Below are 18,984 nucleotides of genomic sequence, written 5' to 3' on the forward strand. Positions count from 1 at the left end.
CCGGTGGGGAAGGCCTCCAGACCCTGGACTGTTTTGGGTACAGCTGTTCCCGTTCACAAACCTAGGAAGTCCAAGGAGAGAAAACCTATCCTGCCCACTCCATCCACGTGATTCTTTCATCTCCCTCTGGGGAGGGGGATCATGTAGGGCGGGTCTGGAGAGCTGGGCTACATCATTCTGGCCTGTGCACCCCTCCCTTTCTCCGTCCATTGGGAGGCAGAAGACAGGAAATGACTGCCATGGATGTGGTATGATTTTTACCGAAACAGCATTTTGTAGCCCAGGCCCCATGCTGCCCACAGCTGTTTTCCTCTCTGATTCCAGCCAGGTGGCCCTCTGTTTCATGCTCCCCTCCTCACCCCTCCACATAACTTCAGCCTTTTGATTCTCAGCTCCTGGCTGCTTTCCACATTCCAATCCCCTTTCAGAACCCAGGCATCCCGGCCTCCAGATGAAACAGCTGCATGTGGCTCCCCCCCCCCCCACCCCCTTCCCTGGCCCCGTGACTCAGGCCCTCTGAAGGGACCAGCCCGCTTCTTGGCATTCACTGGGATAGAGGGGGGGCCGGGGGAGGGGGGCTACGTGGTGACATCATAGTTGAAGGGTATAAAAGCTTCGAGCCAAAAGAGAATTGAAATTGAAGAGAAGACACTGACAAAACCTGACTGCGCAGCCTGTGCGCCTGGGGGCTCAGCCTCAGACCCAAAGACATCTGCTTGAAGATTTGAGCTGCCGCAAGACCCACCCACCGGTGAGGGGCTGCTGGGGGCCAGGGAAGAGTGGTGGGAGGTGGGGGGGGGGGAGCAGGCAGGGACTGGAACTCCCTTGACAGGTGGAGAGGGTTCCAAGGTCCTTGGTTTCCCCTTCTGTTCCCTCTCCTCTCTCATTTCGGTCTCCTTTTGGGTTTTTGTGTCTGTCTCCCACCGATGATTGTTTTACTCAGATCTTTTCTCTGGGTGGCAGCTGGGAAATATTCCACCTTTCTTCCCCAGGCTGAATAAATCATTTCCTCTTCTTTTCCCCTCCAGCACTTTGCTTATTCATTAACTGTTTCTGGTACTTCACACATGGCTGGTCACACACCCATGTGTCAGACTGCATTTGGGTTTTTTTTGTTGTTGTTGTTTTTTTGCCCAAAACCAAGTACATATCGCCTGTTCAGAAGTTGGTTGACAAATTAAGAGTGTCAGTCTCCTTTGCTCCTCTCTCTCGGTCTCCTCCTGGCCCCCAGCTGTGTTCCCCCGTCCCCGGAGATTTTGTTGAGGGAAGGGCCCTAGACCTGCATGGCGTCTGGGCAATCTTGACCTATCCACCTCCTTCCCTTGCAGGCCCCATGCTGGGCTCTCCCTGTCTTCTGTGGCTCCTGGCTGTCACCTTCTCCTTGGTTCCCGGAACGCAGTCCTTGGCCCCTCAAGACCTTAAGGAAGAGGACAAAGATGAGACACCCCGACCACGGCCTCCTTTGCGGGCCGTCCCCTGTGACTATGACCATTGCCGTCACCTGCAGGTGCCGTGCAAGGAGCTGCAGAGGGCTGGACCCAGGGCCTGCCTGTGCCCTGGGCTCTCCAGCCCCACGCAGCCGCCTGACCCTCCGCGCCTGGGAGAGGTGCACGTGGTGGCCGAGGATGGCAGCGCAGTGGTGCACTGGTGCGCCCCCTTCTCTCCGGTCCACCAATACTGGCTGCTGCTATGGGAGGGCAACGAGGCTCCCCAGAAGGGTCCCCCCCTCAACTCTACTGTCCGCAGAGCAGAACTGAAGGGCCTGAAGTCCGGGGGCGCTTACGTCGTTTGCGTGGTGGCTGCAAATGGGGCTGGAGAAAGCAGCGTGCCGCAGGCAGGGGGGGAGGGCCTCGAGGAGGTGGGTGGCCCTCCCTTCGGGCCCTGCAGGAGGCTGGCCGTGCCCCCCAGACCGCTTACCCTGGTCCACGTGGCTATCGGGGTGGGCACAGTGCTGGCCCTGCTGAGCTGCTCTGCTCTGGTCTGGCATTTCTGCCTGCGAGAGCGCTGGGGCTGCCCCCGCCGCCGGGTGGCCTCCCGACCCACAGCAGGGCTCTGAAGCAGCCTGGGGGCCTCTCAGGCCCAGCGGAGCCCAGGCTTAGGGAGCAGAGCTCGGCCTGGACTCCCTGGGAGGAGGCGGTTCCCACTGCTGCCCTGAGCAGCCTGGACAGCAGAGTCGGGGTGGCCAGGCACTCGGGCCCCAGCTGAGTCTCAGTGCTCAACCTGAGAGCTTGTTCAGGTCCCAGACTTTCTGTCCTGCTCCAGGCCGAGGTTTGGAACGGAGCAGAAGGCATTGGGAACTTTTTACTTAAAGGACCAGATAGTAAATGATTTAGGCTTTGCAGGTCCAGAGGACCAAAGCAAAGGTATTGCATAGGTACTTCCTTAGCCGTGCGACAGTGTAAAAATGGAGAAACCATTCTTAGCTCATGGGTCTGAGGAATCAGGCCCCGGCCACATTAGACCTGTTGGCTGTAGTTAGCCAATCGCAACGCCTGTCATACACCCTCAAAAGGGCTCTGGCGCATTGGTGGCCTCAATGGGATTTTGAGAACAAGCTGCTGCAGGATGGGAGTTTGGGGCAAGGCTATTCCCGCTGTTGCCTTTTGTTTAGATATCAAAGATGGGCACACCGGGGTCAGAATTCACCTGTGTCTGAAGTGGGTGAAAATGAATGGCTGACACGGGATGGAAAGAGGGACCTGCCTGAGCTGTTGTCTGGGACCCCCAAATCCAAGGGATGTCCCCCACTTCCCCTCAATTTGTGTTTATTGCACATCCACTGTACCAACATTAAAGGATATGTTAAAGGAAGACATTTGCATTTTTCATGATCCTTTTCATTTCCCTGTCCACACGCCTACTGTTCAGCGTCGTGTGTCCTTTTTCCCCCCAGAGTAGTGTGTATTTTCGAATTTCTCTTTCACTTAACTGGATGTAGAAAAGTCTGGGATGGCTACAGAGTATAATCCTCGTTTTTGCTGGTCTTATAACTTTTTTTTTTTTTTTAATTTTTTTTTTTCAACGTTTATTTATTTTTGGGACAGAGAGAGACAGAGCATGAACGGGGAAGGGGCAGAGAGAGAGGGAGACACAGAATCGGAAACAGGCTCCAGGCTCTGAGCCATCAGCCCAGAGCCTGACGCGGGGCTCGAACTCACGGACCGCGAGATCGTGACCTGGCTGAAGTCGGACGCTTAACCGACTGCGCCACCCAGGCGCCCCTGGTCTTATAACTTTTAATTATAGAAATAACATTTCTATGAGTTTCAAGCACTACTGAAGAATATAAAGGAAAGTTCCCCTTTTTCTCGGGAGGTAATCACCCCCTAGCAGAGCAGTGCTTTGTTCAGTGCAAATGTTTTCTTTATTCACTAAAGGGATGACGGATAATGTTCCACAATGTTCCATGATTTGTGGCAAATTGTAACCTCCTTAGTTATGTCAAAGGCTGCATAACTTTCCATAGGACGATGCTCCTTAACTGACAGAAGTTGTCGCCCTTTAATGGAACATTTGTCTTCAGTGTTTGTTGTGATGTCTCTGTGTATCCTCCCATGTTTGCATTTCTATAGGGTACTGACCTGGAAGTAGATGAAAGAACACAGTCCTATATAATTATGGATTAAAAAAAATTACTGGACCTCTAGGATAAATTTAGAATACATTTGTTATCTATAATGCACTTGCCACACTGTAGTGAATACTTTGTCCCTTTTTTAATTTGCTTCCTGTATTTCCTCAGCATTTATTCATTTACAAATAACAAGACCCACTCTCTCCTTATTCAAGACGTGCTTTGCAAGCATTCTTACTTACTCTTCACCGCAATTATTACAAAAGACAGTGTCCCCTTTGAGGAGATGAGAAATTTGAGGATCTAAACGGTTTGAGGCTACAGGTAAGGAGTTAGGATGCCCAGCTCCAAAGCTGATGTTCCCTCCACTATGGAGAGGCAACATAGCATAGTGGTGTAGTGAATGCATACTGCATGGGTTTGGATCCTAGCTTAGCTATTTACCAGCTTTATGACATTTTTTCTGTGTGTGTTCCCTGTGACTAGTAGTAGTATAATCATATAGATGGTTGTGATGATTAAATATACATTAATTCTATAAAAGTCCAGGGCATATACTATCAATGTTAGTAACTTAGTATGACTCTGCCTCCTTATAAACATTCAAAGTGAGTTTACCTTAAGGGATCTAACAGCCTGGGCCTAGCAGTGTAGGGCTAAGTAATCAACGAGGACTACACAGGGGAATAAATGCTTAAGGGGGTAAATACTGGAGCTGGGAGGTGGATGGGGGTTGCTCAAAGCAGGATTCCCTTAGAAAGCAAACCTAGGGTCCAGTCTGAAAATTGGGAATTAACCAGTCCCACCAAAGAGGCAGGACATCCCAGGCGGAGGGACTCGTAGGTGCAGGCGCCTGGAAAAGCAAGACGGCCTGTTTTGCAATCTGCACAAATTACCAGCAAGTGGTGGGAGATGACGCTGCGCACTACCAACATTTACACAGCGCACTCCTGCCAGGTACCTAAGGGAAGGGCTTACTGTTGTTATTCTCACTTTACTGAGGCCTCTAAACAAACAACAACAAGAACAATAAAACGGAGGAAGCCAGACTACTAAGCACTTGTTTCGTTCTAAGTGACTGGAGTGTCATGGAGAACATTTAAGCAGGGAGGTGATGACAGGATCACGGAGTTATGTTTTGCAAAAGATCCCTCTGGCAGGCGAGCGGAGGATGGCTCAATTCCCCTGAGAGGATGAGTGGGTCAAAGAGTAGGAACATGTCTATGGCTCCCGATCAACAAGCCAAGGAACTTTCCAATTGGTTGCGCTCAGAGCTTGCCTCATTCCGCCCTTGGGTTTCAAAGCCGCACCACCCTTCTTCCCCACCGCTGCCGGCGTCCCAGTCGGGGGGGGGGGGGGGGGGGGAGGGGGTATCGCCTCCCCCGTCAGCGTCCTCGGATGCGCCGCCCTTCTCCGCCCTCACGGGGCCCCGGCAGCCGGGCCGGGCCTGTGTTTTCTGGCTCTCGGCGGCACCCGTCCACGTCCGCCCCCACGTGACCCAAACAGATCCGGGCACTTCCGCTTCCCCTCGGCTTTCTTCTCGTCAGTGTCCGCGGCGGGTCTAGAGCCGGGTAAGTAAGAGAACGCCCGGCTGGGACGTCGGGGGGCGGCACCGTGCGGCGGCTCGGGGGCGCCCCAGCGCTGACCTTCCTGCGCCCTCCTTCTCGCCCTCCTCCAGGTCCCCGCGGAAGCGGCGGTGGTGGCGCCATGGCGGAGCTGACGGCTCTGGAGAGTCTCATCGAGATGGGCTTCCCTAGGGGACGCGCGTAAGGGAGCCCCCTAACCCTGGCCCGCGGGGATCGCGGACCTGTCTGCGCCTTTCCCCCAGCCTGGTCTCAGGCTCCACGCCCCAGCCTGACCCGCACCATGGCTCGCGGGCGCTATTCACGGTGTTTCTGCCCCCAGGGAGAAGGCTCTGGCCCTCACGGGGAACCAGGGCATCGAGGCTGCAATGGACTGGTGAGCGCTCAGACCGGGTGGCAGGGGACTGGGGACTGCTGGAAGGGGCAGCCTCATTGTTAACGTCCCTCCCGACTTCCCTTGCCAGGTTGATGGAGCACGAAGACGACCCCGATGTAGACGAGCCTCTACCGACCCCCCTTGGGCACGTCCTGGGACGGGAACCCACCTCCTCGGAGCCAGGCGGCCCTGAAGGTCCTGACTGAGGGACACAGTGTGATTATTCACGAGAGCTCGAGGAGCATGAACGGCCAGTAACACTGATTGCTTGTTTGTAGGAACCAGCTCTAACGCCGGAGAAGGCAAACCCGTTTTGAGTGAAGAGGAGAGACAGGAACAGACTAAAAGGTATAGTCACGAACAATGTCACATTTCTGAGGGTCACCTTCCACTTTTCCATGATGCACAAGTCTGATCAAAGAACCTGGAACTTTCCGTGTTCCCTCCATCCTTCCTTGGCGGCTTCCTCTTTGTTTCTCTCACCTCTTTTGGGACGCGTGTTCCCTGATTTCATTTTGAATCCGTTATGAACTCACCTTCCCAATCTGTCCATTTCTCTTGAGCTCTTTCCTTTCTGCCACACAGGATGTTGGAGCTGGTGGCCCAGAAGCAGCGGGAGCGGGAAGAAAGAGAGGAGCGAGAGGCATTAGAACGGGAACGGCAGCGCAGGAAACAAGGGCAAGAGTTATCAGCTGCCCGACAGCGGCTACAGGAAGATGAGATGCGGCGGGCTGCTGAAGAGCGGAGGAGGGAAAAGGCTGAAGAGTTAGCAGCCAGGTCTGGGTGATGGGGATATCGGACACGAGAGGAGAAAGGAATCTAGATTTGCTTTGTCAGTGTCCGACCTACTTTTTTCTTGTCTGCATTCCAGACAAAGAGTCCGAGAAAAGATTGAAAGAGACAAAGCAGAGAGAGCCAAGAAGGTAGGTGATTGGGAAGACACTGGGGTCATGAAGTAGGTAGGCTAGTAGAAACCCTTTTCTCGCTTCAGAGGAAAAGGATGGGCGTAGTGTGTTTCTCTTAAGAGTGGGTGAGCCTGATCAGTGTTTTCCTTTGTCCTCCAGTATGGTGGTAGCGTGGGTTCTCAGCCGTCACCACCAACAGAGCCAGGCCCTGTTCCCTCCTCTCCCAGCCAGGAGCCTCCCACCAAGCGGGAATATGACCAGTGTCGCATACAGGTACTGATTCTAATTCCTGTCTTGCTTCTGGGACCCCTTTGTCTACCTGGCTCAGAGCTTTTTTCAGTTATGTTCCCTTTGCCAAACCTCTCCCTTCTTTGTAAGTGACTTTTGAAATCCTACCTCCTCTACTCTTAGGAAAGATATCGCATTTCACTTGCTCCAGTCTTATTTAAATCCATACTTCCCTCTTACTCAGCAATTACCTTTTTAGTTGATCATGTTTTCATTTCGTTTATTACACAGCAACTTGCACGACGTGGTGTTTATCTAGAGGTTTTTGGATGATCTTGTCTTTGTTAAAATGTGAGGAAGCTGGGAGCCTCTCTTCAGTGCTTAGTAAACCACAGCATAAGTGGTTGTTCATGAGGTGCTTTGAAGAGTAATTACACCGGTCCAGTCTAACAGGAAGCAGGAGCCAACTTTGCAACTCTTCTTTTCCTTACTTGAGCACCTCACTCAGTTCTGACGCTCACAATACTGTGTTTCACGCTTGCCCTCTAGGTCAGGCTGCCAGATGGCACCTCACTGACCCAGACGTTCCGGGCACGGGAACAGCTGGCAGCTGTGAGGCTCTATGTGGAGCTCCACCGTGGAGAAGAGCCTGGAGGGGACCAGGACCCCGTGCAGTTGCTCAGTGGCTTCCCCCGGCGGGCCTTCTCAGAGGCTGACATGGAACGGCCTCTGCAGGAGCTGGGTATGACACGTGCGATCAGAAACAGGACTTGGGGGAGGGGAGGGGATGCCTGAGAAAGGAAGGAATGCCAGGGGAAGAGACTTTGTGGAGATGGTATGAAGCCAGAAATTTTGGGGGGCAAAGAGCAAGGATCTTTGAGGTCAAAGCTGTTTTCTCCCATCTTTAGGACTTGTGCCTTCTGCTGTCCTCATTGTGGCCAAGAAATGTCCCAGCTGAGAGGCCTTTATCCCACCATCCCTCTCTGACATCTTCATGTTTGATAGAGCACTGACATCTCCTTCCTAATAAATAGACCCTCTGAGTTCTGTATGTGCCTGACTCCTTCCTGAGTGGCTGGGAGGGACAAAACTGAGGCAGAGGGAGAAGTTACAGGGAAGGCAATTTAAAACAGACCTTATTTTTCATCTTCAGTTTCCATACAGAAACTTGATTACAATCTCTGGATCTTTCTTTTTGGGAAGTTAAGAGAAGTGTTGGGGGTAGAGTACAACGAGCAGCACAATTTGCTCCTATGGGTAAGGTAGTGCATAAGCCTGAGATCCTGACTTGTGTGCCTGCCTTTCTTTTTTTTTTTTTTTTTTTGGCACCCCCCCCCCCCTTGACTTCTTGAAGCCAGCCTAGTTGCTTCCTGTAAAATAAGGATGATAGTACCTGTTAATTCATTGTTATGGGTATTACATAACGCTGATACAGGTGCTTTAGTGTAGTTCCCTGGCACTTAATAAGTTCCCAGTAAGTATCAGCTATTAAAGAGTAATTTTGGGGGCACCTGGGTGGCTCAGTCAGTTAAGCGTCTGACTTCAGCTCAGGTCATGATCTCACGGTTCATGGGTTCAGGCCCCACATCAGGCTCTGTGCAGACAGCGTGGAACCTGCTTGGGATTCTCTCTCCCTCTCTGCATCTCCTCAACTCGTGCTTGCTCACTCTCTCTCAAAATAAATCTATGTGTTAACAGAGATACGAAGGCAGTTATCTGGGGTTGGTACAGTTATGCCATCTTTATTTGTATAAAAGTTTTTATTTAATCTCTACACCCAGGGTGAGGCTTGAACTCACAACCCTGAGACTGAATGTCGTGGTCTCTTTCTGCCTACCAAGCCTGCCAGGTGCCCCCAATTATCCCATTTTAGAGACTGGGACACCAAAGCATGCGACTTACGGAAACCAACCCACCTGAGGAGCTTGACTCTAGGGCTCAGGCTCTGAACCTCCCAAGTTCCTTCATCATAGCCTCTCACTGCCGCTCTCATCCTCGTACTCCCTCAAACAGCTGCTGACCTTTTCCCTCTCATTCCCCTGCTAGAAAGAGGCCACGGTTAAACCAAAGATCACACATAACAAGTGCATTTGGCTTAGGACTTCATCCATCGGGTGAAAACAGCACCAGTGCACCATCTGGGTTTACACCTCAGTGTTAACCAAGCTTTATTTATTGTCCTGGCTTTATTTAAATAAAAGCAGGGGTACCTGGGTGGCTCAGTCCGTTGAGCATCCCACTCTTGATTTCAGCTCAGGTCATGATCCCAGGTTCTTGGGCTTGAAACCTGTGTGGGGCTCCATGCTGAGCGTGGAAGCTGCTTACGATTCTCTCTCTCTTGAGGAAGCCTGTGTGACTCAGTTGGTTAAGTGTCTGACTTCGGCTCAGGTCATGATCTCGCAGTTCGTGGGTCTGATCCCTGCATTGGGCTCTGTGCCGTCAGCTTGGAGCCTGGAGCCTGCTTTGGATTCTGTGTCTCCCTCTCTCTCTGCCCTTCCCCCGCTTGCACTCCGTATCTCTCTCTCTCAAAAATAAATAACACACTCTCATAAATAATAAATAAAAGCAAGCTTTCCCCCCTCCCCTTCAATTGCTATCTTCTTTGGAACCACCGGATGTGAGGCAGACCACAGGGAAATTATCTCGCTCCTTCAGAGATTCCCAAGAAATCCCATGACTGGATTCGGGGATTACAGACTACTACAGTGAAAACCTGGAAGGGGAAAAACCCCACTACCTATATCAAAGGCTGCTCTGTGCCAAGCACTGCACTTTACATTTCTAAGTTAATTTTTTCCCAACAACCCTCAAGATAATTACCACCTTTTATGTAACAGGACTGAGGCTCCAAGAGGTTTTGTAACATGCAGGACTTTCATCAAGATTTGTCTTACTGAACGCATGCTCCTTTCACTCCTAGCAGATTGACCTCCAAAGGTTCAATAGCCCCAGAAAGCATCATAGCGTATGTTAAATGCTAGAAGCCCCTCTCCAACCTCACAGGACAGGAAACCCAAAGTGTCCTCCATGGGCACCAATTGCTACAGGATTTTCCAGCATTAGTTCTGATTTCGAGACTGTCACTTGGTTATCAAAAGTACACTTGAACAACCACATGACATTGTGTTTTGGTCGCTGCGGGGCACATGGGAGCCACAGTCATCCGCTTCCCCAGCACGGGCCCCCCAGAACACTCTAGACATTTAGAGGCGCCAGACTGCAGGGCTCACAGACTGGACGGAGGAACGTGATTTATTGGTTCCTTCGGGTTCACCATATCCGACGCCCCCGCCCGCGACGTAGGATGTTAAAGTGCAGTCAGTGCATCTTTTGATAGGGGACGTGCTCACCCTGCAGCGGCTCCCAGGGCCTCAGGGAGGCCTGGGCGCGGCATCCTCAATCGGGTCTCCCCGCTGGGCATACGGAGGAGAAAGGCCGCCTCCGACTCTTGCGCGGGAGCAAGGTCCCAGTGCCCACGATGGAGGTCCCAGTGCCCACGACGGAAGTCCCAGCTCACGCTGACTTCCCGCCGCCGCCGCCCATCCAGTTCTTCCTCCAGGCCACGTTCTCTTGCGTGGCCGCTGCCTCCTGCAGAGTGGCTAGCACTAACTCTTTGGTCCTGACCGCCTCCTCCCTGCGCCGCGGGTCTTGCTCGGGCATCTCCTGCGGGCGGGAAGGGAGGTTCGCAGTCCTGACCCCCAGCCCGGGGGCTCTCCGCCCGCCCACCCCACGTCGGACTTCCAGTCGCCCCCACCTTCAGCATCTCCTGCTTCCGCTGCTCTCCCGGAGCCACGAGGACAAAGAGCGCGGAGCCCACGCCAGCCCCGACGCCCAGAAGGGCACCCACGATCAGCGCTCTGCGCAAGGTCTCCATGGCCGACCGCGCGACCAGCGAGGCGCTCTCCGGGGCCTCCCGCAGCCTAGAAGGCGAGCCACGACGTCTCACTGCTCCCCGCGCAGGCTAGAGCGGCCCACGGAGAAAACCATAGAGATGGGGCCGGGCTAGAGGGCCTGGCCAGCGAAAGCTTCGAATCTAGAGCACCTGGGTCTTAAAAGACTGGTTTTAACTGGGAAGCTTGAGCGCGTCCAAAAGCGTTGGACTTGAGGGCCGAGCACCGGACCCATTGCCATGAAGTCCAGAGTGGGATTGCTAAAGGGAGCGTGCGTGTCGGAGTGCGTGTCTTCATGGTTGCTGTGGGTTTTACGGCTGCCCAGTTCTGAAATTTCCTGGTCGATACAGGGCTAGGGCTGTGCTCTGTAGTTTCCTACAATAACTTGTGGTTTTTCAGTACAGCACATACCGGACATCCAGATAACTTACATCAGTGTATTGATCCACTCCAAATCTCAACTTCTGAACAAAAGCTCAAAGCCAAATGTACTGGGTGGGGGGAAAGGTATACATATGTTACTATTTTTCTTTATTTTACTTGTTAACGTATTGAAAGTAAATTTGTTTTGTTTTGTTTTGTTTTCATCATGGGAAACCCTTGGCTCCCCCACCCCACCCCTGGCATGAAAACTCTGGGTTTGGAGTAACATACCGAGTTCTAGTTTGGAGAAGAAAGCACCTTTTAGTTGTGTGACTCTGGGCAAATCATTTAAGTTCTTTGTGCCTCGGCTTCTGCATCAGAAAATAGGGCTAATGACCGTATCTTTCTCATAGTTTTAGGATAATTAAATGAGTTGATATATAAAGCATTTAAAAACAGTTACTGGTAAATAGTAAACACCCTATAAATATTCATTAAGACACAAAGAAACATGTCAAATTGGGAGACCCAGTGAGCAAAGGAATCAGGAAATTCCAAGTTTGTTTGCAAAGCTCTTCACTCCCAGGGCTTTAATCCAGATGCCCTTGTTGACTCCTACCCTCCTGCCTTTCCCAGTGACACTGGGGAGTGAGACATAAAGCTCCTATCCCATCTCTTGGGATTTTCCCCTCCCCTGGAAGGCCCATAATCTCCTAGCTTGTCATTCTCTTCTCAGAAGTGATTAGGGGCCAGGCTCCAAGGATTAAAGGAGCAGTCTGTGGAGTGTCTGAGTAGGGGTACTCCACTTTGAGTTCAACCACTCTGCCCTCTAAGAATTAGAACCCATGGCCCTTGTGCCAGGGAGCAGCGAGGATGGGCCTTGGCCTAGAGATAGCCCAGGCTCCTCCCAGCACCCAGAAAGTCCTAGGCTGACCAGCCCCCTGTGGATGGACAGAGGAGAAATTGGCAGGGTTGAAGGTCACCAGGATGTTCAGGTTAGTACACCCCTACCCTGTGTCTTGCTGCTGACTCATCTTCCAGTTTGGTCCAAGCACCCTGCTTATCCTGATTCAGGTGGTCTCTCAAAAGACTCGCCTGCCCTCCATTGTGGTGGAAGCTTCTGAGGGGAGTGAAGAGAGCGGGGAGCTGGGTTGGCCACAAGAGGAGCTGCTGCTGCTCACTGATGAGGAAGAGGAGGCCGAGGTCTTCTTCCAGGACCAAAGTGAAGAGGCAGGTGAGGGAGGCGGCTGCTTCAGTGGGGCCGTTGCGACCTGGATGTTCTTCTGGGCAGGGCCCAGATGGAAAACTCAGTTGTGTCCCCTGCATTAAGCAGTACCAGGCACACAGTAGGTGCTTAGTTCATGTAGTGAAGAATAACATAGAGGTGGAGAGAAAAGTCAAAGTGTTTGGCAAAGTTGAACGTTAGAGGGAAGTTGTAATGTCAGATGGGTGATGCCTTTTAATTATTTTTAAAATATACTTAATATTTTAAAATACATTGTTTTTAAAATATTCTAAAACAATGTTTTAAAATATTTACGTCATTTGTTGTGTGTGTGTGTGTGGGGGGGGAATGTAATAAAATTATCCCAAATCGACTACCCAGAGAGAAGTTACATTTTGGATGCCTTTTCTTCCAGAATTTTCCCCATGTAGTAAAAGCTTATTTATTAGGACTTACAGTGTGCCATGCACTGTGCTGAACACTTTTATCTCATGATTTTCAGAACTCAGTGGGGGAGACCCTTTTATCCTCATGAGAAAACTGAGGCCATGAAATTAGGCTCTTAATTACAATTGCTGTATTACTTTTTTATAAGCAAAAGAAAAAAACATCAAACTAATTTGCTTCATCTTTCAAAAAGTCAGTAATGTATCAGGAATACTTTTCACTTTTTTTAATTTAACGTTTTATTTTTTAGAGAGAGAGACAGAGCGTGAGCATGGGAGGGGCAGAGAGGGAGACACAATCTGAAGCAGGATCCGGGCTCTGAGCTGTCAGCACAGAGCTAAAGTGAGGGTCAAACTCAAGGACCTGATATCATGACCTGAGACGAAGTAGGACACTTAACCAACTAAGCCACCCAAACACCCCCAGGAATACTTTTCACTTTTAATGGGCTCTTCAACTCTCCTCTCCCAAAGGCTGGACTTGGAGCCCACTGGACCCCAGATCTCCCTTAAGAACCTTTAACCCAGAACTCAGCTGGGGACAGGAACAGGTAGAACAAGAGGTCTCCTGGATTCCCGAGGACGCAGAGTATCAGGAAGCCTCCAACCCCTGTCCTCTCTGGAACCCAGCAACAGGCTCCCATGTGTGTAGAAGCTGCTTTGTGGAATATTCACACCTCCTGCCTCCCGGGAGCTTTGAGGGTAAGTATCTGTTCTCTCTCCTTCAACATTTCAGTGAAGTTTGTTAGGAGGCCCTTCTGGCTGTCCTATCAATCTTCCCCTTTTCACAGGTTGAGGACACTGAGGCTTAGAGGTTGGGCCACTGGTTCACATCAGTCAGTCAGTGCTGGGATTTGGATTAAGAACTCCTCTCTTTAAACAAAAAACCCCCAGAAACTCTATCTGTGCCCATAGGTATTCCAGTTAGTAGGGGTTAGAAGCCTTCTCTAGGTAGCACTCATCTTGTGCCTGGCTGGCATTGCTAAGTGCTAAATGTTTCACCTGACATTGTATGTAATCCCAACTCCACCTATTATTATTCCTACCTTGCCGAGGTGTAAACTGGGGCATGGAGACATTCAAAAATATGTGCACGCGGCTAGAAAATATGGAGGCCAGCCCGAAGATCCTCACTTCCCAGACATCATACAAAGAAGAAAAAAATTCTCTTCACCTCTTTCCTCACCCAACAGAAAAATTAGAGTTAGAACTAAAGTCTTTAATGAGAGTCTTGAACCAAGTAAGCAAAGTAGGGGATGCCCCTGAAAGGGCCTAGCTCCTGCACAGTCACAGTCCAGCCTTGGGACCCTTGCTCCAGGCAGGGTAGCCGCACATCAGGGTCCTCATCGGAGAATTGAATCAGGGTCCCCCGGGGGCTTAGGACCCTTAGGCATTCTGACAGAAGCTGGTAAGCCCCAGGCAGACCACCCCGGGCAACAGCATCCCAGGTGCCCTTATCCAGCACTAGCTGGAAGGAGCCTGAGGGAGCCACGGGCTCCAGGTTCTGGGCATCAGCCTGTATGAACTGTAGTCGAGAGGCAGGGTGCCCAGGGTACAGGGGTTTTTGGTCTTGGCCACCTTCCAGGAGGCTGTTCATGTGGGCCACGGCCACAGGAGAGAAGTCCACCCCCAGCACATCCACGGGAATTGGACACTTGGTGTAGAGACCTGTACATAGGCTGGAGGTCCCACAGCCCACGTCCAACACCCGCAGTGGATAGGCAGCCTGTGCCTCCTGCAGCAGCGGCAGTAGGAACCCCTGGGCTTCCTCATACCCAAAGAACCAGTCGAACGTGGGGACGCTGCCGACTCGGGGACCGCTGTGGAGCTTATCCCAGAGGCGACGGTGGGCCAGGCAGTTACCAGCCAGGGAGCCTGTGGACACGAGTGGGGCACATGTGTCACCCAGCGCCCAAGTTTCATCAGATTGCTGCAAAAAAACCCAAACCAAACCAAACCAAACCAAAACAAAACAAAAAAAAAAACGGTGCAATATACCCTGGGGTTTGAAGAATCACAATTTCAGAGATTAGGGTCACTAAGAACCCGCCTTGCCCTCCCACTCTGCCTACCTTCCCTACCCAACAAAGCTCGGCGCGCCCCAACCGCCAGGGTCGCCACGTGGAGAGTTGCTCGCAGCGCGGCCATCTGGAGATCCCGGCAAGGTCGGCCAGAGAACCTTCTGCGAAATGTCGCCCGCACTCCCGAAGGAGCCTGAGGTCCAAGAGAAAGGTTGCAAATTCCGCTTTGTGGGATAACGCGAACAGCCTAATGACAACCATGGAAAAAACGCGGACACACACTTACTACGGCAGGAAAGGCCTTTATTGTTGGCAACGGTAAATTAAAAGAGGAGGGGGACACGACAGCTCCGGTTCCAGGGGCGGCTCCCCAAACCTGAAATAAAAGGAGAAGTCGTGAGCACCCCAAGGAGGAGCCTGCAGAACCTCGGTTCCGCTGGGCTCCTTGGAGCCGGTGTCCCGGCGGTTGAGGATAGAACCCGCGGACCGGAAGCCGCGGGCACCGAAGACATGACGCCGAGGGGCCAGAGCCCTTTCCCTCTGCCTCCGTACATTACGGGGGCCGGGACCGTACACCCGGCCCCCGCCAAGAAAAGGAGGGTGCGCAGGCCCCGCCCAGAACCCCCGCCGGGCCTCGTAGCTCCGAAACCTACCTGCGCACCTACTTTTTCGCCGTCCCGGGAGAGAGCCAGGACGCCGCCGAGCTGCTTTATATACCCTCAGTACCCGCCCCGGGCTGCGATTGGCTCGCGGAGGCCGAGGGGCGGGACCTGCGCGGACACAGCGCAGAGCCAAAACGCCGGCCGCGAACCACAGTCGTTGCGCAGCCATGGGGGCTCCCGGGGGAAAGATCAACCGGCCCCGAACGGTGATTGTGTGGGAGCCCCGACTTCGTTTCCCCACGCGTCTTGGAGCCCTCTAATCTCGCCAGAGATGAGATCTATGGGCCGGAGTCGCCGGGTGCGGGGTCCTGGGTCGCGGTGCGCGGCTTCCGTCTGATTAGCATCTTCCTCCCCTTCAGGAGCTGAAGAAGAAGCTGTTCAAGAGACGGCGGGTGTTGAACCGGGAGAGGCGACTGAAGCACCGGGTGGTGGGAGCTGTAATAGACGAAGGCCTGATCACGCGGCACCACCTCAAGAAGCGGGCGTGAGTGCCAGACTCTCTTCCCTTTGCCCCGCCCCCTCCCGCCCCGAGTCCCCTTTCTCCTCCGTGTCGATCTCCACAGCAGGCATCACCTCCGCTTTTCTTGTGCACTGACTTTATACAAGGCACGTTTGTCAGCTGTGTTTGTGCCTACACCCTGCTAGCGTGCGGACAACACTGGTAGCTCACAACCTCTTTGGGTCTTGGACCCGACTAAGAATCTAAGAACTGTCGACTCACCCACCTCCCCAGATAACATTGTACCTTCACATAAATTTTTATAAGTAAACTTAAATTTTTTTATTAAAAATTTTTTTTAACATTTTAAATTTATTTTTGAGAGACAGCATGAGCAGGGAAGGGGCAGAGAGAGAGACACGACACACACAGAATCCGAAGCAGGCTCCAGGCTCTGAGCTGTCAGCACAGAGCCGGATGCGGGGCTCAAACCCACGAACTGTGAGATCATGACCTGAACCCAAGTCGGAAGCTTAACCAACTGAGCCACCCAGCTGCCCCTAAATATTTTTATTTCTGAGAGAGAGAATGTGAGTGGAGGAGAGGGGCAGAGGTAAAGAGAATCCCAAACAGGCTCCATGCTCAGCGCAGAGCTCCACACGGGGCTCCATCCCACGATCCTGGTATGGTGACCTGAGTCAAAACCAATGAGTCAGACACTCAACCAACTGGGTGTCAGAAATATTGAAAATAGGGGCGCCTGGCTGGCTCACTTGGTAGGGTGTGCCATTCTTGATCCTTGCAGTTCATGAGTTCAAGCCCCACATTGCGCGTGGAGACTACTTAAAATAAAATTAAATTAAATTAAAAAGTATTGAAGATAGAAGGAAAAATAGTTTTCCCTTACAAATTCTTGCTATATACCAAGTTTTAACACTTAATGTTAAGTACTCTATATATATGTATGGGAGTAGTGTTAAGCATGTTAATGGCTAAATGTTGGAAAGATTTAACTCAGAGCCTAGATTTTCAAGGTCTTTCTACTTGAGTCCAAAGACATTTTCTTCTCTTTTTTTTTAGTTTTTCATGTTTTATTTATTTTACAGAGAGAGAGAGCGGGGGAGGGGCAGAGAGAGAGGGAGACACAGAATCAGAAGCAGGCTCCAGGCTCTGAGCTGTCAGCACAGAGCCCAACGTGGGGCTTGAACTCACAAACTGTGAGATCATGACCTGAGCCGAAGTCAGATGCTTACCCTACTGAGCCACCCAGGCGCCCCAAAGGCGTTTTCAATAGCCAGAACCAGCCTGCGGTGGTTCCGGTTAACCTGGACATCTTTGCTCTTACCAACCCTTCAGGTCCAGTGCACGTGCCAACATTACTCTCTCTGGGAAGAAGCGCAGAAAACTCCTCCAGCAGATCCGGCTGGCCCAGAAAGAGAAAGCAGCCATGGAAGGTGAGGCTGGGGCAAAGAGGTGAGGTGAGGGGGCAGCCTGGATTCACTGGGGGTCTTTCATGCTTCCTCTTTCCTTTTGCTCAGTGGAAGCCCCCACGAGGCAAGCCAGGACTAGTGAACTGCAGCCCAAACGGCAAAAGAAGACAAAAGCCCCCCAAGATGTAGACATGGAGGACCTTGAAGATAAGAGCTAAATCCCCACGCCTCCCACTGGAAGATTCTCAGCTGGAGCCAGGAGGACTCTGGTTATTTCGGAGGACATTGGAGAAGGCATTGCCCCTTTTCACTCTTCTCAGATTCCTTTTCCTTAATGGCCTAGGGAGCTGCCCTGTAGGAATGCATCGAGAGGAAGAGAGTGGAGAAGGAAGATGGGAGACGGGGGTCCTTAATAGTCAGCTCAATTTGTAATAAAGCCCTAGACTTCTCACTGAGATGTGTGTGATTAAATGTAGGAACGGGCGGGGTCTGTGAGTGGGGAAACAAGACAGGAAATAGGACCCACGGGGCTTACTTGAGCAAAGGCAACGAGAAGCCAGCCTCTGTGCCTGGCTGGCTCAGTCAGTAGAACATGCGACTCTAGATCTCAGGTTGTGAGTACGAATCCCAATTGGGTGTAGAGATTACTTAAAAAAAATAAGAAAGTCAGAGGCACCTAGGTAGCTCAGTTGGTTAAGCATCTGACTTCAGCCCAGCTCACGATGTCACCTTTATGAGTTTGAGCCCCACGTCGGGCTTTGTACTGACAGTGTGGAGCCTGCTTGGAATTCTCTCTCCCTCTCTCTGTCTCCATCACTTGTGCTTTCTCTCTCAAAATAAATAAGTAAACTTAAAAAAAAAATCCACTGTTATTTAAAAAAATTTTGGGGGGGACACTTGGGTGGCTCAGTCGGTTAAGCATCTGACTCACAGTTTGTGAGTTCAAGCCCCGTGGGCTCTGTGCAGACATCTTGGAGCCTGGAGCCTGCTTCAGATTCCGTGTCTACCTCTCTTGGCCCCTCCCCTGTTCTCTGTCTCTCTCTCTGTCTCTCCCTCTCAAAAATAAATTAACATTAAAAAAATTTGCTTGAAGTAAATAAAAAATAAATTCTTGTTTTATTTTTTTTTAATTTTTTTTAACATTTATTTATTTTTGAGACAGAGAAAGACAGAGCATGAAGGGGGGAGGGGCAGAGAGAGAAGGAGACACAGAATCGGAAGCAGGCTCCAGGCTCTGAGCCATCAGCCCAGAGCCTGACGCGGGGCTCGAACTCACGGACCACAAGATCGTGACCTGAGCTAAAGTCGGACGCTCAACCGACTGCGCCACCCAGGCGCCCCTAAATTCTTGTTTTAAAGTAAGTTCTACGCAGGGCTTGAACTCATGACCTTGAGATCAAGACTCGCACGCTCTACCGACTCAGCCAGCCAGTCGCCGAGGATTATATTTTTAATAAAGTGAAGACCGAGCATTATTTTTCCCATTTAACATTCAGAACTTCTGTTGGATGACAGGACTGGGGGTGTTTAATTAAAGTGAAAAGTTGCCTGTGTGGAGGTGTGTTCAACAGGGGGGGAAAAACATCTCTCTGCCCTGTTTAATCTGTGTAAGCTTCTTTGGAAGAGGGAGGGTTTGGGTCCAGCGTTGCACCTCCTTTCTCCCTGCCACAGCCCATCCCACCTCACCCCTCTGCCAACTACATATTTTGAATTTCAAATTCAGTAAAGAATCTGTACAATGAACCTTTATAAATGCACTCTACTTAAATTTGCCAATTTTTAGCATTTTCCAACAGTTGTTTTATCTGTATGCGCTTGCAAATATGTATGCACGTGTCTTTG

General features: G+C 51.4%; 6 protein-coding genes and 1 non-coding gene across 9 annotated transcripts; 4 read left to right on the forward strand and 3 right to left on the reverse strand.

Moving 5' to 3' along the window:
- The first annotated feature begins 602 nt into the window (after positions 1-602).
- On the forward strand, positions 603-2,811 carry LRRN4CL (LRRN4 C-terminal like). Its single transcript, XM_047876707.1, has 2 exons — positions 603-751; positions 1,329-2,811. Exon 2 carries the CDS (start codon positions 1,334-1,336, stop codon positions 2,054-2,056), a length of 723 nt encoding a protein of 240 aa, XP_047732663.1. The 5' UTR covers positions 603-751; positions 1,329-1,333; the 3' UTR covers positions 2,057-2,811.
- Positions 2,812-5,040: 2,229 nt separating this feature from the next.
- On the forward strand, positions 5,041-7,717 carry UBXN1 (UBX domain protein 1). Its single transcript, XM_047878447.1, has 10 exons — positions 5,041-5,145; positions 5,253-5,340; positions 5,480-5,533; positions 5,622-5,728; positions 5,812-5,881; positions 6,119-6,310; positions 6,405-6,456; positions 6,598-6,711; positions 7,216-7,408; positions 7,575-7,717. Exons 2-10 carry the CDS (start codon positions 5,282-5,284, stop codon positions 7,622-7,624), a joined length of 891 nt encoding a protein of 296 aa, XP_047734403.1. The 5' UTR covers positions 5,041-5,145; positions 5,253-5,281; the 3' UTR covers positions 7,625-7,717.
- A 2,151-nt stretch (positions 7,718-9,868) lies between these two features.
- Positions 9,869-10,620, reverse strand: LOC125146891 (ubiquinol-cytochrome-c reductase complex assembly factor 3). Its single transcript, XM_047823806.1, has 2 exons — positions 10,421-10,620; positions 9,869-10,329 (listed from the first exon to the last, which is right to left on the reverse strand). Exons 1-2 carry the CDS (start codon positions 10,538-10,540, stop codon positions 10,180-10,182), a joined length of 270 nt encoding a protein of 89 aa, XP_047679762.1. The 5' UTR covers positions 10,541-10,620; the 3' UTR covers positions 9,869-10,179.
- A 7-nt stretch (positions 10,621-10,627) lies between these two features.
- On the forward strand, positions 10,628-13,386 carry LBHD1 (LBH domain containing 1). The gene is made up of 4 exons (XM_047823307.1): positions 10,628-11,914; positions 11,994-12,153; positions 13,065-13,292; positions 13,382-13,386. Exons 1-4 carry the CDS (start codon positions 11,765-11,767, stop codon positions 13,384-13,386), a joined length of 543 nt encoding a protein of 180 aa, XP_047679263.1. The 5' UTR covers positions 10,628-11,764.
- Positions 13,285-15,406, reverse strand: CSKMT (citrate synthase lysine methyltransferase). Of its 3 annotated transcripts, XM_047823803.1 has the most exons (4): positions 15,265-15,406; positions 14,898-14,987; positions 14,663-14,804; positions 13,285-14,465 (listed from the first exon to the last, which is right to left on the reverse strand). In XM_047823803.1, exons 3-4 carry the CDS (start codon positions 14,736-14,738, stop codon positions 13,810-13,812), a joined length of 732 nt encoding a protein of 243 aa, XP_047679759.1. In that variant the 5' UTR covers positions 14,739-14,804; positions 14,898-14,987; positions 15,265-15,406; the 3' UTR covers positions 13,285-13,809. The 3 variants fall into 3 exon arrangements, with proteins under 3 accessions (XP_047679759.1, XP_047679760.1, XP_047679758.1); XM_047823804.1 differs by having other exon boundaries at positions 14,672-14,987; XM_047823802.1 differs by having other exon boundaries at positions 14,663-14,987.
- On the reverse strand, positions 15,064-15,211 carry LOC125147281 (small nucleolar RNA SNORA57). Its single transcript, XR_007145110.1, has one exon. It is a non-coding gene; the product is annotated as a small nucleolar RNA SNORA57 (small nucleolar RNA).
- On the forward strand, positions 15,353-17,597 carry CD1H11orf98 (chromosome D1 C11orf98 homolog). The gene is made up of 4 exons (XM_047823805.1): positions 15,353-15,479; positions 15,633-15,757; positions 17,069-17,166; positions 17,251-17,597. The coding sequence occupies exons 1-4, from the start codon at positions 15,441-15,443 to the stop codon at positions 17,358-17,360; spliced, it is 372 nt and encodes a 123-aa protein (XP_047679761.1). The 5' UTR covers positions 15,353-15,440; the 3' UTR covers positions 17,361-17,597.
- The last annotated feature ends 1,387 nt before the right edge of the window (positions 17,598-18,984 follow it).

Source organism: Prionailurus viverrinus, chromosome D1 (assembly GCF_022837055.1).
Source record: "Prionailurus viverrinus isolate Anna chromosome D1, UM_Priviv_1.0, whole genome shotgun sequence".
NCBI classification, from domain to species: domain Eukaryota; kingdom Metazoa; phylum Chordata; class Mammalia; order Carnivora; family Felidae; genus Prionailurus; species Prionailurus viverrinus.

Coding starts and splice junctions, on each gene's coding strand:
- LRRN4CL (XM_047876707.1), top strand. CDS start 1,334: ATGCTGGGCTCTCCCTGTCTTCTGTGGCTCCTGGCTGTCACCTTCTCC.
- CSKMT (XM_047823803.1), bottom strand. CDS start 14,738: ATGGCCGCGCTGCGAGCAACTCTCCACGTGGCGACCCTGGCGGTTGGG. Junction 14,466..14,662: donor AGCTTTGTTGGGTAGGGAAG/GTAGGCAGAGTG, acceptor TCGTGTCCACAG/GCTCCCTGGCTGGTAACTGC.
- LBHD1 (XM_047823307.1), top strand. CDS start 11,765: ATGGCCCTTGTGCCAGGGAGCAGCGAGGATGGGCCTTGGCCTAGAGAT. Junction 11,915..11,993: donor AAGGTCACCAGGATGTTCAG/GTTAGTACACCC, acceptor ATCCTGATTCAG/GTGGTCTCTCAAAAGACTCG. Junction 12,154..13,064: donor GGACCAAAGTGAAGAGGCAG/GTGAGGGAGGCG, acceptor CCTCTCCCAAAG/GCTGGACTTGGAGCCCACTG.
- CD1H11orf98 (XM_047823805.1), top strand. CDS start 15,441: ATGGGGGCTCCCGGGGGAAAGATCAACCGGCCCCGAACG. Junction 15,480..15,632: donor AGATCAACCGGCCCCGAACG/GTGATTGTGTGG, acceptor CCTCCCCTTCAG/GAGCTGAAGAAGAAGCTGTT. Junction 15,758..17,068: donor CACCACCTCAAGAAGCGGGC/GTGAGTGCCAGA, acceptor CCAACCCTTCAG/GTCCAGTGCACGTGCCAACA.
- LOC125146891 (XM_047823806.1), bottom strand. CDS start 10,540: ATGGAGACCTTGCGCAGAGCGCTGATCGTGGGTGCCCTTCTGGGCGTC. Junction 10,330..10,420: donor GGAAGCAGGAGATGCTGAAG/GTGGGGGCGACT, acceptor TCCCGCCCGCAG/GAGATGCCCGAGCAAGACCC.
- UBXN1 (XM_047878447.1), top strand. CDS start 5,282: ATGGCGGAGCTGACGGCTCTGGAGAGTCTCATCGAGATGGGCTTCCCT. Junction 5,882..6,118: donor AGACAGGAACAGACTAAAAG/GTATAGTCACGA, acceptor TCTGCCACACAG/GATGTTGGAGCTGGTGGCCC. Junction 6,712..7,215: donor ATGACCAGTGTCGCATACAG/GTACTGATTCTA, acceptor CTTGCCCTCTAG/GTCAGGCTGCCAGATGGCAC.